Below are 16000 nucleotides of genomic sequence, written 5' to 3' on the forward strand. Positions count from 1 at the left end.
TCTGTCTGTCCTTATCTATCCTTCTCTCTGATTCTCTCTCTGTCTCTGTTAAAAAAAAAAAAAAAAGGAAAGAAAGTATAAACCAGCTGGATTCTTAAATTTCTGCATTCCAACTATTGTGATATGTTGTTTTGGTTAAGCTATTTGAACAAAACCAGGCCTCACACAGATATGCAGGAAAGAAAAAGGAGGAATTATTTTTAAAAGCTTTGTTAGAAAATTGTGAATGTTCTACATCGATACTACAATAATACTTGACAAGTGGTAATTTCATAAAGATTAGCTGTACTGTAGAATCCTGAAACCATATTAATGAACTTTTCATAATTTACTACATTAAAATCTATTTGCCTATCCTATGCTTTGAATTTGTTTGTCATGCATTGATCATTTGAAAAATACTGTTTCATTAAGTTATGCAGATCTTCTAAATAGTAATACATTTCATTGTATAATATTTTTTTAAATCACCCTATTTAATATAATTGATCTGATCATTATTGGGAGGTTTTCAAACTTATAGCAGCTAATACAAGTTTTCCAAAATTCTTTTTATTTTTTTTTTGTATTTTTCTGAAGTTGGAAACGGGGAGGCAGTCAGACAGACTCCCGCATACACCCGACCGGGATCCACCCGGCATGCCCACCAGGGGGTGATGCTCTGCCTATCTGGGGCGTTGCTCTGTTGCAACCAGGGCCATTCTAGCGCCTGAGGCAGAGGCCACAGAGCCATCCTCAGCGCCCGGGCCAACTTTGCTCCAATGGAGCCTTGGCTGCGGGAGGGGAAGAGAGAGACAGAGAGGAAGGAGAGAGGGAGGGATGGAGAAGCAGATGGGCGCTTCTCCTGTGTGCCCTGGCCGGGAATCGAACCCGGGACTCCTGAACGCCAGGCTGATGCTCTACCACCGAGCCAATTTTTTTCCCTCCAAAATTCTAATTTTCATTTTAAAGCTCAAATTTTACTACTGGCAACAAATATTTTTAGCTGTTTCCTTGAAGTGGCAGACTCACTTTATTTTTAAGAAACATTTGCCAAATAACTAATCCTAAATAACCGTAGTTGTCCTTTGATGTAAAAATGACATTCCATGAAAACAGCAACTTACGTGCACGAATGCTTTTCCTGAAAACAACTAAATTTTGGTATGCAATAAAAGTGCTTGTGCATACTTTCAATTTCTTCATACCGAACATTAAAATAGAGTCAAAGGTAGAAATCTTTTTTAACTAATAATTTTTGCTATTTCATCAAGGTTAATTCTGAAGTGAAACTGGCATTTAAAAAGTAAAATAGGGAGCACATGTATCTTGACTATTTGAACAGGATGGTACATTGCATTAATTCATACTAAAGGGTCAGCCTATTCACACACCATTGCTTTTGTACTAGTTCAAATGTCTACACAGCAAAAAAAAGACAACATTACAATAGTATTGCAGTCTTGACCTCCAGGACCCCGAAGGGAATGCAGATCACTCTTTAAGGACCATTGTTATAAGTCAATAGCCATAAGTAATTATGCCAATGTTAGAAGTTAAGAATTTTGTTGAGGGGGAAAAAAGCGGTACAATTATAAAATGAAAGAAATTAATCGAATATTAATGTTAAAATTGAAATATGAATTCAACCACTCTAGAAAACTGTTCATTTAATATCTACTAAACCCAGGCATATGCTTAAACAATTCCACTCTGAGGTGTATACCCAAGAAAAATGAGTGTTATGTCCAAAGACGTGTACATAAATGTTTACAGAACTCGCTTTATATAAAACAGCAAAAAAACTGGAAACAATCTACATGTCCATTAACAGATCAATAAACAAACTGTAGTCATATCCATACAATGGAATATATTTAGCAAGAAATGAAGTATTCATACACACAAAACATGTATGAATCTCAAAATAATTATGCCAAATGAAGGAAGCCAGATCAAAAATAAAACTATAATGCATGAATACATTAAATTCTAGTAAATATAAATCTACACAGAGACAGAGCAAGTTAGTAGTTTCCTGGGTACAGGAGCAAAGAGAAAAAGGGATTGCAGAGAAACCAAATAAATTTTTGGGGGTGGGGGAATGTTCATTCTCTTGATTTTGGTGAAGGCTTCACTAGCATATATACATGTATGTATACACACACACACACACACACATATATACATACGTGTATATTCCAATGAGGCAATAAGGTATAATATTTGTATAATGAGAAAGAAACTGATAACTGCTTTCTAAGAGCTACAGAAACAGAGCTTTGGAGCAAAAATAGTCAAAAGCTACTTCCTGTTATGAGAAACAAGGAAAGCCGCTTTACATAGTTACAAAGGGTGGTAAAAAGGTCTAGAACTGCGCTATCCAATACAGCAGCCACTAGCCACGTATGGCTACTGAAATTGAAATTGAAATGAATTAAATAAAATTTAAAGTTCAATTCCGTGTCACACTAGCCACACTCAATTATTAAATAGCCACACATGGTTAACAGCTATCTAAGTTACATGGCTAGGCAGGTTTGTGGTTAGGTATCAGGCATTAGGTATTAGGTTAGGTGTTAGGTATACGGTTAGTATACTGTACTATATAATTCAGATACAGAACATTCCCACCACTGCAGACAGTCCTATTGGACAGAACTCTAGAGATGGATGTAGATGTGGCTCCTCACACTATTACCGCCAGTGCACCAAGCTCTCCACTGCCGCCTTCCATCCTGAGAACACTGACTCCAATTTACAGGCCCCCAAGGGAAGAAGGCTTCCTGCACATTAACACAAGGGAAGCTGTGTTAATGGACAATTCTCCATGGTGGTTCTGCATCTCTTAGGTGAGCTTCAGTTACACACCATCTTTTCACCGATGTCCGTAGAGCAAAGAGTCTTGGAAGACAGAGAGAGAGTAACCCTCTAGTGAAGAGGGCAGGTTTCTTTCCTGATCAGCATACTAAAGATAACATCGCCCACATGAAAAAAATGCTCAACATCATTAATCCTTAAAGAAACGTAAATTAAACACAATAAAATACCACTTTATACCTGTCAGAATGCTATCATCAATAAATCAACAAAAGCACTGGCGAGCAAGTGGAGAAAAGAGAACCTTCGTGCACAGTTGGTGGGATTGCAAAGTGCTGCAGCCGCTATGAAAAACAGTACGGTGTTCCTCAAAATATTAAAAATAGAAATACCTTATAACCCAGCAATTCCACTTTTGGGGGTATATATGCAAAGAAATCCAAAATCCTAATTCTAGAAGATATACGCACCCCTATATTCACAGCAGTATATTTACAATAGCCAAGATATGGAAGCAACCAAATACCCATCAATAGATGACTGGATAAAAAAGACACATACAAGGGAATATCACTTGACCATAAAAATGAATGAAATCTGCCTGACCAGGCGGTAGCACAGTGGATAGGGCGTCGGACTGGGATGCAGAAGACCCAGGTTTGAGACCCCGAGGTCACCAGCTTGAGCATGGGCTCATCTGGTTTGAGCAGAAGCCCACCAGCTTGAACCCAAGGTTGCTGGCTCCAGCAAGGGGTTGCTCGGTCTGCTGAAGGCCCGCAGTCGGGCATAGGGTTACAGTCAATAATACTGTAATAACTATGTATGGTTATTAGAATGGTGCCAGGCGGGTACTAGAATTATTGGGGGGAACACTTCATAAATTACATAATGGTCTGACTACTATGCTATACACCAGAAACTAATATGAAATAACACTGAATGTCAACTATAATTGAAAAAAAATATTTTTAAAAAGTTATTGTCTCCCTCCCAGTTAAAGGTTGGGCTGGTCTGCAAGCAATCCTCTTGTAAGATTAGGGGTTTCCTAAGCTCGCGGTTTCTCAGCTGTAACAGAAATGCACCATGCAACCAGCATTCCCCTGGGCCCACCTCCACATCACCCTCCTAGCATTTGGAGGGCAGAGGAATCAACGTGAACATGAAGCTCCAGCTATCTGCTGTGCGACCCTGGATCCTGTGCCCTCCGCCAGCATCGATGGAACTGTACCAGGCTAACTTGTTCGCTAGTGAGTAGGTAAAACAGCAGGCTCTCTGCGGTTCGATAGTGAACCATATCATCTGGCTCCTTGGAGCTGCTCAGGAACCAGGGGGATCTCTGGGGCATCTCTTGGTACTCTCATGTATAGTAGTAAAAGTTAACAGAAGACTACAGGGGGGGGTCCCTAGGGACTCAAACTCTTCATTGGCAGACTGGATCACGCACCTGGTTAAGGAATCGTCACACTGTGAGGTCTTGATGGAACACAAAGGAAATATGGCTTAGCTAGTGGGGAAAAAAGTTATAAATAGCAACCATGACCAGGTGACCAGGTGCAAAGACAAGGAGAGCTGTATCTTATACAATGTCTTTCTCACTTTGATACAGTTTCTGGTGTACTCTTCTCCAACTATTGTACATAAGATGGGTCAATGGTAGTTAACCATATAGTTTCATCATTTAGGTATAGGATCTCAAAAGAGTATTCTCCCTTTTAAAGGAAGAGAGTGAATATACCTCCTCTTGTATGTGTAATAGTTGCAACAGGTTGGGCAGAAGCAAGTGTTTTGTTTAAAGTATCATTTGAAAACGCATACACAGGTAGAAGGGGGTGTGCAGATGCTGAGTATGCAGAGAGGTAGACTGTGCTCTTAGTACTGAGCCTTGCACGCCCCTCCACGCGGGGGCTAATAATCCTAACACCGTATTTCTCAGATTCCCTTGTCTGAAGGGTTCTAATTTAGACTTCACCAATAAGAGGCAAAAAAGATTTAGAAGGCAAAAGGAGAAACTATTCCTTGTCTATGCCAGCAGCTGGCAGATACAAGGGCATACAGCAAACACCTATCTGCAGATGCTTCTAAGGTACTCCTGGGAAACACTACTTTAATGTCACCAACAGTGCAGGGCACTTGAAGCAGTGTCCTGTGAGTCTAGCACTTTTTGATTTTCTCAAAGTCAGAAGTTCTCTCTGACCTTCACTAACGCAGGTCTTTCAAGGGCTTGGTAAGCATTTAGTTGATTTACTTTATTAAATCCATTCTTGCTAAAACACTCAGAGTGTTTCTGTTTTCCTGACTCACCCAGGATGGGTAGGATTGGTCAGGTGGAGATCAGAGTGGGGAAGAGAAGCAGCACACAATATATGAAGGTTAAAATGGAAAATAAAGCTAAACAAGTGGGTAACTATCCTACGTAAGGTCTTGGAAGAGACAGAATATACACAGAAATATGATCTATTAAGTAGTAGTGTTATATAGAAATTCCAAGCAGCGTAAGGGAGGAAGAGGGAAGGTTGTTATTTCATATAAGGTGGTCGAGGGAAAGCCTCTCTGACAGAGGCTCTCTGAGCAGAGATCTAAGACAGTCACCAGAAACCAGGAAGCTAGGGAGGACTCTGGCTCCGGGGGATTGAGGGAACAGCAGGAAGGCTCGTACGGTTGAACTGAAGCAGGAAGACCAGCTTGCAGAGGGCCTTGGAGGACACAGGCTTGTATTCTGACTGAGATGGGAGCCGCTGGAGGTTCTGAGGAAGACATTATCTGATCCACCTGGCTGCTGTGTAGAAAACAGACAGTGAATGGGGACAAGAGTTGGACCCGGAAAAGCAGTTAGGAGACAATAACTGAAATAATAAAAGGGACATATTACAGTGACTTGGACCAAGGTACAGCAGTATAATTGGTGAAAAGTAGTTGCATTCTGGATATGTTTTCTAAAGATTTGCTCAAGGATTAGATGTGGGAGGGGGGAAGAAAGAAAAAAAGAGTGAAAAGGACTCCCAAGTTTTTGGCCTGTTGCCATTAACTGATAGCATGAAGACTGAGGACACATTTTATAGAGCAAATAGGGAAACCAGTTTTTAACACATTAAGTTCCAGGTGTTTACTGAACATCAAATGGCTATGTTGAGTTGAAAGTAACAGAAAGCCACTATGGCCCTCTAGAAGGGAGTAGCTAGATGAGAACTGCACTTCAGAGATTAATCTGGTTAATGTCAGATAAACTGGGCAGGGAGGCAGAGTTGGAGAGGTTCACTGACAGCCAGAAGTAAAAGAAATAAAAGCTACCTGCAGTGAAGACAACCCAAGGGTGGCAACAAAAACCATGGGGCAGGGTTCTCAGTGGGCAACACTCCCGCTAAGGGGATTTTGGAAATTCGTGGAAATATTTTTGTTATCACAATGGGTGGGAGGCACCACTGGCAATAAGCAGGTGGGGTCAAGGTTCTCACATGTCTTAAAATGCCCAGGATAGTCCCATGCCAAAAAAAAAAAAAAAAATGTGTCTTGTAGTCTACTTCCTTTCAAATGACTCACCAGACCTCCATACTTTGGAAAACCTGACTATAATTATTTGAGCCTAGATACTAACTTCATTTACAAATATTTTCCGCACAATTTTACCATATACTAAATTTTCTACAAATATAGCTACTACACAAACTGAATGAAGAGAACATTCATTTTTATGTAAAAATTTACAAGAAATTTCCCCATTCTGAAAAACTATGCCACTGAAAACAACGTTGTTTCTAGTGTTTCAGTCAGTAACAAAACTGTGCCTGCATAATATTTGTAATTATCAAATATATTACAGAAGAGACTGGAGATACCTTGGTAGATTTGGAACCAAATATTAAATAAACAAACATATGAAATGCAGACTTCTCATTAATCAAAGGTGCTTTAAAAATTCTATATTTGTTAATTTTATAGCACAGTAATAAAAATCTATCTTGCAAAAATTATCTGAAAATTGGCCCTGGCCGGTTGGCTCAGCGGTAGAGCGTCGGCCTAGCGTGCGGAGGACCCGGGTTCGATTCCTGGCCAGGGCACACAGGAGAAGCGCCCATTTGCTTCTCCACCCCTCCGCCGCGCCTTCCTCTCTGTCTCTCTCTTCCCCTCCCGCAGCCAAGGCTCCATTGGAGCAAAGATGGCCCGGGCGCTGGGGATGGCTCTGTGGCCTCTGCCTCAGGCGCTAGAGTGGCTCTGGTCGCAACATGGCGACGCCCAGGATGGGCAGAGCATCGCCCCCTGGTGGGCAGAGCATCGCCCCATGGTGGGCGTGCCAGGTGGATCCTGGTCGAGCGCATGCGGGAGTCTGTCTGACTGTCTCTCCCTGTTTCCAGCTTCAGAAAAATGCAAAAAAAAAAAATTATCTGAAAATGAACTTGTTTATTTTAGGGTTGCCTGTCATTTTAGAATCTTATTCTGCAACTGTCATCAGTGCTCCACCACCCTTGTCTCAGCCACTCTTACTACCATTTCTATTTCCAATCCATCCTCTATTCCCATTGTCACAAAGGATAGAGTTGCCAAAGTATTGTTACAAATTAGAGACAGAATGCAGATGTCAACAAGATGTGGAATTCCAAGACAGGAGATATATCTTCTGTGACAATATGTCACTACTCCTCCCAAGTCACAACATAGAAATTGTTCCAATTTGACACATAAATGAGACGTCACTCATTTCTAAGTACATCCGACTTTCTCATTTTTCCATTCTGATGGCCTGTAATTTACTGGTTGATAGCCCTACTTCGATTAGTGTTATTTCCTGCTCTCCCTGTTATTATATATATGTCTGGCCTGTTATTAATTCTTGTACAGATTTTTTAAATTTATTAGGGTGACTCTAACATATTTATACAGGTTTCAGGTGCCCAATCATAACAACACATCTGTGTACACCATATTGTGCGTTCACCCTTCAAGTCAAGTCTTCATCCATCACTATCAGAAAAACTTCTAATTGGTTCATAAACTTCTCTTAAATATAAACTTACCCATTATAATAGCTGATGGTTTCATTATCCCTTCTAATGTAGCAGTGTTTGAGCATTTCTTTTTTTTTTAAATTTTATTTTTTTAATGGGGCGACATCAATAAATCAGGATAAATATATTCAAAGATAACAAGTCCAGGTTATCTTGTCTTTCAATTATGTTGCATACCCATCACCCAAAATCAGATTGTCCTCTGTCACCTTCTATCTAGTTTTCTTTGTGCCCCTCCCCCTCCCCCTTTCCCTCTCCCTTTCCCCCCTCCCCCCGTAACCACCACACTCTTATCAATGTCTCTTAGTTTCACTTTTATGACCCACCTACGTATGGAATAATGCAGTTCCTGTTTTTTTCTGATTTACTTATTTCACTTCGTATAATGTTATCAAGATCCCACCATTTTGCTGTAAATGATCCGATGTTATCATTTCTTATGGCTGAGTAGTATTCCATAGTGTATATGTTGAGCATTTCATATAGAAAAACAAACTGTTTTAACATAAAGTACTTTCTTTTTTCTCTTTTTACGTTATAGCTAGGGTAGAACACTGATTTTTTTAAAAATTATGTAGGTGAGATTATATTTGTAAAACTGTAAACTTAATCTAGCAATCAATAGTAAAAAGAATATAATAAAATACTGGTTACAAACAGAAGGCATTGAGTCTGAGGCTGAAAATCAATGGATTGAAAAAAATATATGGGATGTTAGCAGGGTTACAAAAAAATGACAAGTATGTTAAATGCCAGAAGGTGCCAGAAGTGTCATCAGTTGGAATGTTCAGACCCCTAATGATGAACGCAGAGGAATAGGGGTGAAAAAAAGGAAGGAAAGTTTCTAAAATACTCACAGATAATAGCAATGGGCCTAGGGAGGAGAAGGCACTGGAAGGGTACCGCAGAGAAAGCTGAGACACGATATTCTGCAAACAACAGGCGCTGGGGAAGCGGGTTCTCTGTTGGAGAGGGCTTTCCAGGCAGCTGGAGTACTAAGCAAAGGGCAGCTGATTATGGAGGCACTGCGCTCAGGGCATTCCAGGAGAAAGCATTATATAATGTCCAAAAGTAGAAGCAAACCAAATGTCATCAACTGATGAACGGATAAATAAAATGTGATAAATTCATACATGGAACATTACGAGCCATAAAAAAATGGAAGACTGATATATTCATGAATATATCATAAAAACATTCTGCTAAATGAGAGAAGCCAGACACAAAAGGTCACATATTGTACGGTTCCATTTATATGAAATGTACAGATTGGGCAAATTTAGACAATAATTAATGGTTCCTTAGAGTTGAAGGGATGATGGAGAATGGAAATTGACTACTGATGGGTCCATAACTTCTTTTAGGAGGGGTCAAAAATGTTCTGAAATTATACTGTGGGCTCTGACCAGCTGGCTCAGCAGATAGAGCATTGGCCTGGGGTGCAGGTGGCCAGGGTTCAATCCCTGGTCAGGGAACATAGGAGAAGCGATCATCTGCTTCTCTTCCCCTTTCTTTCCCCCTTCTCTCTCTCCTTCCCTCTCGAAGCCAGTGGCTCAAGAGTTTCAAGCATTGGCCCCAGGCAATGAGGAGAGCTCAGCTGGTCCAAGCACTGGCCTCAGGCACAGAGGATAGCTCAGTTGATTGAGTATTGGCCCCTGATGGGGATTGCCAAGTGAGTCTGATCAGGGTGCATCTGGGAGTCTGTCCCTCCATCTGCCCTCCTCTTACTTAAAAAAAAAAATTAGATTGTGATAATGGTTGCATAGCCCTGCCAACAGTGTAAAAACCACTGAACTGTATACTTTAAATGGGTGAATTGTATATGTCAATTATATCTCAATAAAGCTATTAAAAATGCCATTTATTTGTACCCATGGGATTCTCATTTATGGAGGTGACTGAGCAGCAACAACAAAGAAAGAGAAGCAAGGGGAACAGCTAGGCCAGAGCCTTTTGGGGGCTTACTCTAGAGAGACAAAGCAGAGCAGGGTGAACAATGTAGGACTGGCTAGTATATATAAATCCTGGGGGTATGGGCTATAGGGCTCTTTCTAGTTCTCAGGTACCTGGCCCAGGATGATGTAGGCAAGGAAAATACTGGCTGGGTGTGTGAGAGTTAGATGAGAAGGTAGCTAGCTGTTGGCTATAGATTCAGAATTGTTTGGATTGCACAGGAAAGGCAGGCTCAGGGCAAGATTCTTTAGGAATCAGCAAGCCTTGAAAGAGATAGGTTTTCCCCGGGTTTGTAGGGCCCCCAAATGCCAGAGCATCAAGAATACAGGAAAAGTAAAATAAAAAACATATAGTTAATATAATTGGCCCTATGAAGAATGGATGCCAAATAGACAAATACAGAATCTAAGAAAACAGAAAAAATATATACAATAGAAATTCACAGGCCGATTCTAAAATTTAAATGGAAATGTAAAGGACCTAAAAGAGTGGAAACCATCTCAGAAATAAAAAAAAACCAAGACAGAGAATTTATACTGATTTCAGACTTACTACAAAGTTACAGTAATCAAATCAACATGGTATTGTCACAAGGACAGACAAAACCTCAACAGCACAGAATAGCAGAGAAGTCCAGAAACAGGTCTACCAATATCCAAGTGACTGATTGAAATTAGATGGTAAAAGGGAAGTCTTTTACAACAAATGATGCTGAAACACCTGAATATACATACGTGGGGTGGGGAGCAGGAAGAAATGAATCTTGACCTTTACCTTACAGCATTCAACAAAAATTAATTCAAGATGAATCAAAGACTTAAACACATGAAGCCTCCAGAATACCCTGAAGTTGGCAAGGATTTCTTAGTATTATAGATAGAAAAGGAGTTCTATAGAAAGTAACCTAACAGGGTGAGCTGACTGATCATAAATTCCTAAATGGGCAGGACATGGTGGGTAGTCACACCGCAGGCGTATGACTTCTTTAGTAAAAGGGTTGTCCTTGCCTTAGGAAGCCCTGCCCATTGTTTCTGTGCCCCTGTGTTAACACACCGCTGAAATGTCTCTTTTCAGAACCACCCTCAAGAGAGCACATAATCTCCTTAACTATCTTGTAATCCAATTCCCTGCCTTGTTTTCTCAGACCTTCATGTAATCTTCTTTAAATTCCCTCCTTAATTTCAAATGCATCAAAGAAGCTGAGAACTGCCGTTGTGGGAAGCATTTTTGAGTCTCCTATTCCAGGAATATCTTATATGTCTCAAATACGTTTTTATACAAATTCTCTAAAGTTTAGATATTCTTACATCAACAATATACAAAAGCACTAACCATAAAAGAAAAAATGATGAATTAGACTTCATTCAGGTTATAAACATCAAAAGATACCATTAGGAAAGTAAAAAAAAAAAGAAGCCACAGACAAGGAGAAAATATTCACAACGACATCAGGTAAAAGATTCATATCCACAATATATAAAGAACTCCTACAAACCAATAATATAGTCAAAGAACCCAATTTGAGCAAAAGATCTAAATCAGGGGTTCCCAAACCTTTTACACTGGGGGCCAAGTTCACTGTCCCTCAGACCGTTGGAGGGCTGGACTATAAAAAAACCTATGAACAAATCCCTATGCACACCGCACATATCTTACTTTAAAGTAAAAAAAAACAAAACGGGAACAAATACAATATTTAAAATAAAGAACAAGTAAATTTAAATCAACAAACTGACCAGTATTTCAATGGGAACTATGCTCCTCTCATTGACAACCAATGAAAAAGGTGCCCCTTCCGGAAGTGCAGAGGGGGCTGGATAAATGGCCTCAGGGGGTCCGTAGTTTGGGGACCCCTGATCTAAATAGACACTTCACAAATATGAATGACCAATATGCACATGAAAAAGTGCTCCTCATCATCAGCAGTCATCAGCAAGTGCAAATTAAAACTCCAATGCTACCACTTCACATTCACCAGAATGGCTCAAATGGAAAAGACCTGCAATACCACATGATGAGGAGAATATATAACGACTGGAACTTTCATAAATTGTTGGTACAAGTATAAAATAGTACAACCACACTGGAAACAGACTGGGAGTTTCTTATAAACTTAAATATATATCTAGTAATTCCACTCCTAAGTATGTACCCAAGGAAATAAAATATGCATTCACAATAAAGCATTGTACAAGAATGCTTATAGCAGTTTTATTCATTAATAGCCAAAAACTAAAAAACAACCTAAATGTCTATCAACACAATGAACACTGTGGTATACTACTGAATACTACTTATCAATAAACAGGAATGAACTACTGATACACACCACATGAAGGAACCTAAGAAACATGTTGAGTTTTAAAAGCCACTTGCAAAAACTACGCATTATATAATTCTATTCATATGAAATTCTAGAAGAGGCAAAATTAAATTACAGTTTCCTGGCTGTAAGGGATGGGGTACTGACTAGAAATAAGCACAAGTAAATTTATGAGGTGAGAAAAATAGTCTATATCCTACTGGAGTAGTGGGTTAGGGTTTTCAACATCCATGAAAATTTACTGAACTCACTTAACAAATTCATTCAAAATCATTACATGTTATTAGATGTTAATAATACCTTTAAATGGTAAAATTCATAGACGCATATAATAGCCACACAAAAGTACATAAAAACAATACCTTTGTCCACCTGCACAGCTTTACCCCAGAATGGCTCCCAATCAGCTGATAACCTAAATGGAAAACATAGAACACAAAACTGAATTGATTCAAAGCCTCATTTCAAAAGATGATTATAAAACAAGCAAAATCATTTTACTTTGCCTCAATAATGGTAGACAACATTTAAAGTTAATTCACCAGGATAAAACAATTTAAAATGTGTATGCAGCTAATAACATGCACTCAAAATACAAAAAGAAACAATAGGATAATCCAAAATCATAGAGATTTTCACATCTCTCTGTATCTAATGAATCTTATTGAGCAAACTCAGTTGAGTTCAAAGATCTGAGCAACACAGTAAACTTAAGTGCACAGCACTGCACTCAACAACTATAGAAATTTTGCTTTTCAAGGAAACCAGAAACATTTATAAAAATGAACCATATGCTGGGCCATGAAGTAAAATTAAATAGCAATATATTTCAAATGAAGAATCAGGGAGGCAACATGAGATTAAAATAAAGAAATATTGCCCCAAAAAAGTGGAAAAGTCCAATTCTAGGACCTATAACCTAACATGAATTCTCGGCACCACTCTACAATCTATCATTTAACATTCCTGAGCCACATAAGACATGGAAAAGCATGGAAAAGCCATGGCAAAATAATCATATTTCCTTTTTGAACAAACTAGTAGAGCAAACAAGTAGAACATTATGATTTCAGAAAACATTTAAGAAAACTTCTCACGAGACTTCAAATAATCATGAGTCTCTTACACATAAAGGCTCTGACTTGCAGACAAACAAGGCGAGTGGAGAACTTACAGTCTAAATGACAGCCCGTGGATCAGTGGCTGGTCCACAGTGTGATGATTAATGAAGCAATGTCAGTTTGGATTACAAGTCTCTAGTGGCAATATTACAGAACTTTGTCTTTTATCTTCTCCCACATTTATGTAAACACCCTGAATATAAATAAACAAAGCACTTATCTAGCTGAAGATGAAACTGAGCCCAAATGATAACCAATCTCAGACAGAGAATAAACATTAAAAGATTCCCAGAGAAAATTCTAGTTATTCATTTGGATTTTTACGTTATGTGTTGTTCATATCACTAGCTCTTTATATCGTTCTTTCCCAAGCTACACGGGGTTCTACACCATTTTGCACTTAGGTAGGCATGGAAACAACTGCCCAGCTCAGAAAGGAGAACCTGGGGCTGGCCACAGAGCCCAGATAAGCCACCAGGATGCAGTGGCTGAAAATCCAGCGCAGAATTCTGCTTCTAAACCAGATGGAATAACAGGTGATATATTCTCCCATCTGAAATACCAAAACATGGATAAAATATATAAAACAACAGTTTTCAAGATAAGAAACATCAGGCAACAAAGAATGGTGATCCCAGAGAGATGGGAACCCAACAAGTGAACCCCACCATTATTCAAGCCTACCGCCTTAAAAGTTTCCAGGCCCTGCAACAGGGAGGCAACCCACATAAAGCTCAGTGCTCTCCCTTCGTTGAGGACGATGGAAGTGAGAGTATGAGAAGCCCACATGACTACAGTTAGCAGGACTAAGTACCTGAGAGACAAAAGCTACACAGAGATTGAATTCAAGGCACTGCAGAGCCTGACCAGGAAGTGGCACAGAGGATAGAGCATTAGCCTGAGATGCAGAGGACCCAGGTTCAAAACCCCAAGGTCACCAGCTTGAGCATAAACTCATCCGACTTGAGCACTGGCTCATCAGCTTGAGAGTGGGATCATAGACATAACCCCATGGTCACTGGCTTAAACCCAAAGATGACTGGCTTGAAGCCCAGGGTGTCACTGGCTTGAGCAAGGGGTCACTGGCTCAGCTGGAGTCCCCCAGTCAAGGCACAATGAGAAAGCAACTGAACAACTAAGGTGCCACAACAAAGAACTGATGCTTATCTCTCTCCCTTCCTATCTGTCTGTCCCTGTCTGTCCCACTCTATCCCTCTCTCTCACTAAAAAAAGAGTCTGCAGAGGACTCCTACAAGGATGTGCCTGAGTACTGCTTAGTGCTCATGTGAAAGAAAAACTACTCCAGAGTGGAAAGAACCATCAGGCAGAATTAGAGGTACGCCTGGTGCTCACAGCCAGCTAAGACCTGTGCCTGTTCCTGCCAGCCAGACAGAACACCTCAAGATTCTGCATTGGGCAGAGTACACAGATGTATTTTGGCTCAAGAGCAGGAAACAATTAGCTGTATACTGAGCTGGGCCTGGTCTCACCTAATAAATCATAAGAGATTAAAAGGCTCAAAACTGTTTCCAAGTAACTTATCTTAGTCCCAGAACAAAGCTCAGGAATGTTTATAGAAATACAAAAATATCTAGCCCCCAGTAAGTTAAATTAGATCTAGTGTCCAAACCAAGCATGTAAACAGATAGCAAAACATGACCAATAATGAGGAAAAAAATCTAGCAACAAAAACTAACCCAGAAATGACCCTCTCACTAAAAATAAATAAATAAATAAATAAACAAACTAACTAACTAAAAGGCAGAAAAACAGGAAAAAGAAAAGCAAAGAACACATGAGACAAACAGAAAATAGTGATATGATACTTACCATAAAATCACTTAGTCTAAATACCCTAATTAAAAGACTTACAATATGCTTTATATATAATAATGTTTATATGTAGTATTTATAGGCTTTTCTATAATGTATGTAAAGTTTGTATAGTCTTATCTGTCTCCTCTAACAGGCTGACAGTTCCTTGTAGGAAATACTGTATTATGTTTCTCTGCATTGCCATAACTGCCACATAAAAGGTTCTCAATAAACACAGAAAGAGGATCTCACTGGTTGTGGCACAGTGGGTAGAAAACTGACTTGGGACACTGAGGTCCCAAGTTTGAAACCCTAAGGTCACCGGCTTGAGCACAGGATCTCCGGGTTGAGCATGAGATCATAGACATGAGCCCGTGGTCGCTGGTTTGAAACCCAAGGTCATTGGTTTGAGCAAGGGGTCACTGGCTTGGTTGGAGCCCCCAGGTCAGGGCATGTATGAGAAGTAATAATGAACATAATGGTGCCGTAACTGCGAGCTGATGTTTCTCATTATCTCTCTTCTTGTCTGTCTCTCTCTCTCTCTTGCTTAAAAAAAAATGTAGAAGGAGGGAGGGAAGAAAGAAAGAAGTCAGCCTGACTCCCAATTTTCCTCTTTCTTCTATAGAAAATCAGTATTATGTATACATTCAATTACAGCCTCCTTAAAAAGGTATAACCATAAAAATCCAGACATACTTCTAGCTAAAACACTTCTAATTAACCCAGTGCAATATCAATTTAAGGGTTTTTTTTATGAATTTAATAATTTCCCCTTGGCCCTGGCCAGTTAGCTCAGCAGTCAAGTGTCAGCCTGGTGTGTGGAAGTCTCAGGTTTGATTCCAGGTCAGGGCACACAGGAGAAGTGACCATCTGCTTCTCCACCCCTCTGCCCATCTAGCTCTCTCTTTCTCTCTCCCTCTCCCACAGCCATGCTCAAATGGTTCTAACAAAGTTGGCCCCAGACACTGAGGATGGCTCCACAGTCTCAC

The 16000-nt window shown here is 39.8% G+C and overlaps 1 protein-coding gene across 3 annotated transcripts in view; it reads right to left on the reverse strand.

Moving 5' to 3' along the window:
• LOC136403579 (S-adenosyl-L-methionine-dependent tRNA 4-demethylwyosine synthase TYW1) overlaps positions 1-16000 on the reverse strand; it is a 204900-nt gene that overhangs the window by 144249 nt on the left and 44651 nt on the right. For all 3 annotated transcript variants that reach the window (XM_066382466.1, XM_066382465.1, XM_066382467.1), the window contains exon 9: positions 12438-12490. In XM_066382466.1, coding sequence (XP_066238563.1) covers positions 12438-12490 — 53 coding nt within the window. The remainder of the gene's footprint in view (positions 1-12437; positions 12491-16000) is intronic.

This window comes from Saccopteryx leptura, chromosome 4 (genome assembly GCF_036850995.1).
Source record: "Saccopteryx leptura isolate mSacLep1 chromosome 4, mSacLep1_pri_phased_curated, whole genome shotgun sequence".
In the NCBI taxonomy this organism is placed as follows: domain Eukaryota; kingdom Metazoa; phylum Chordata; class Mammalia; order Chiroptera; family Emballonuridae; genus Saccopteryx; species Saccopteryx leptura.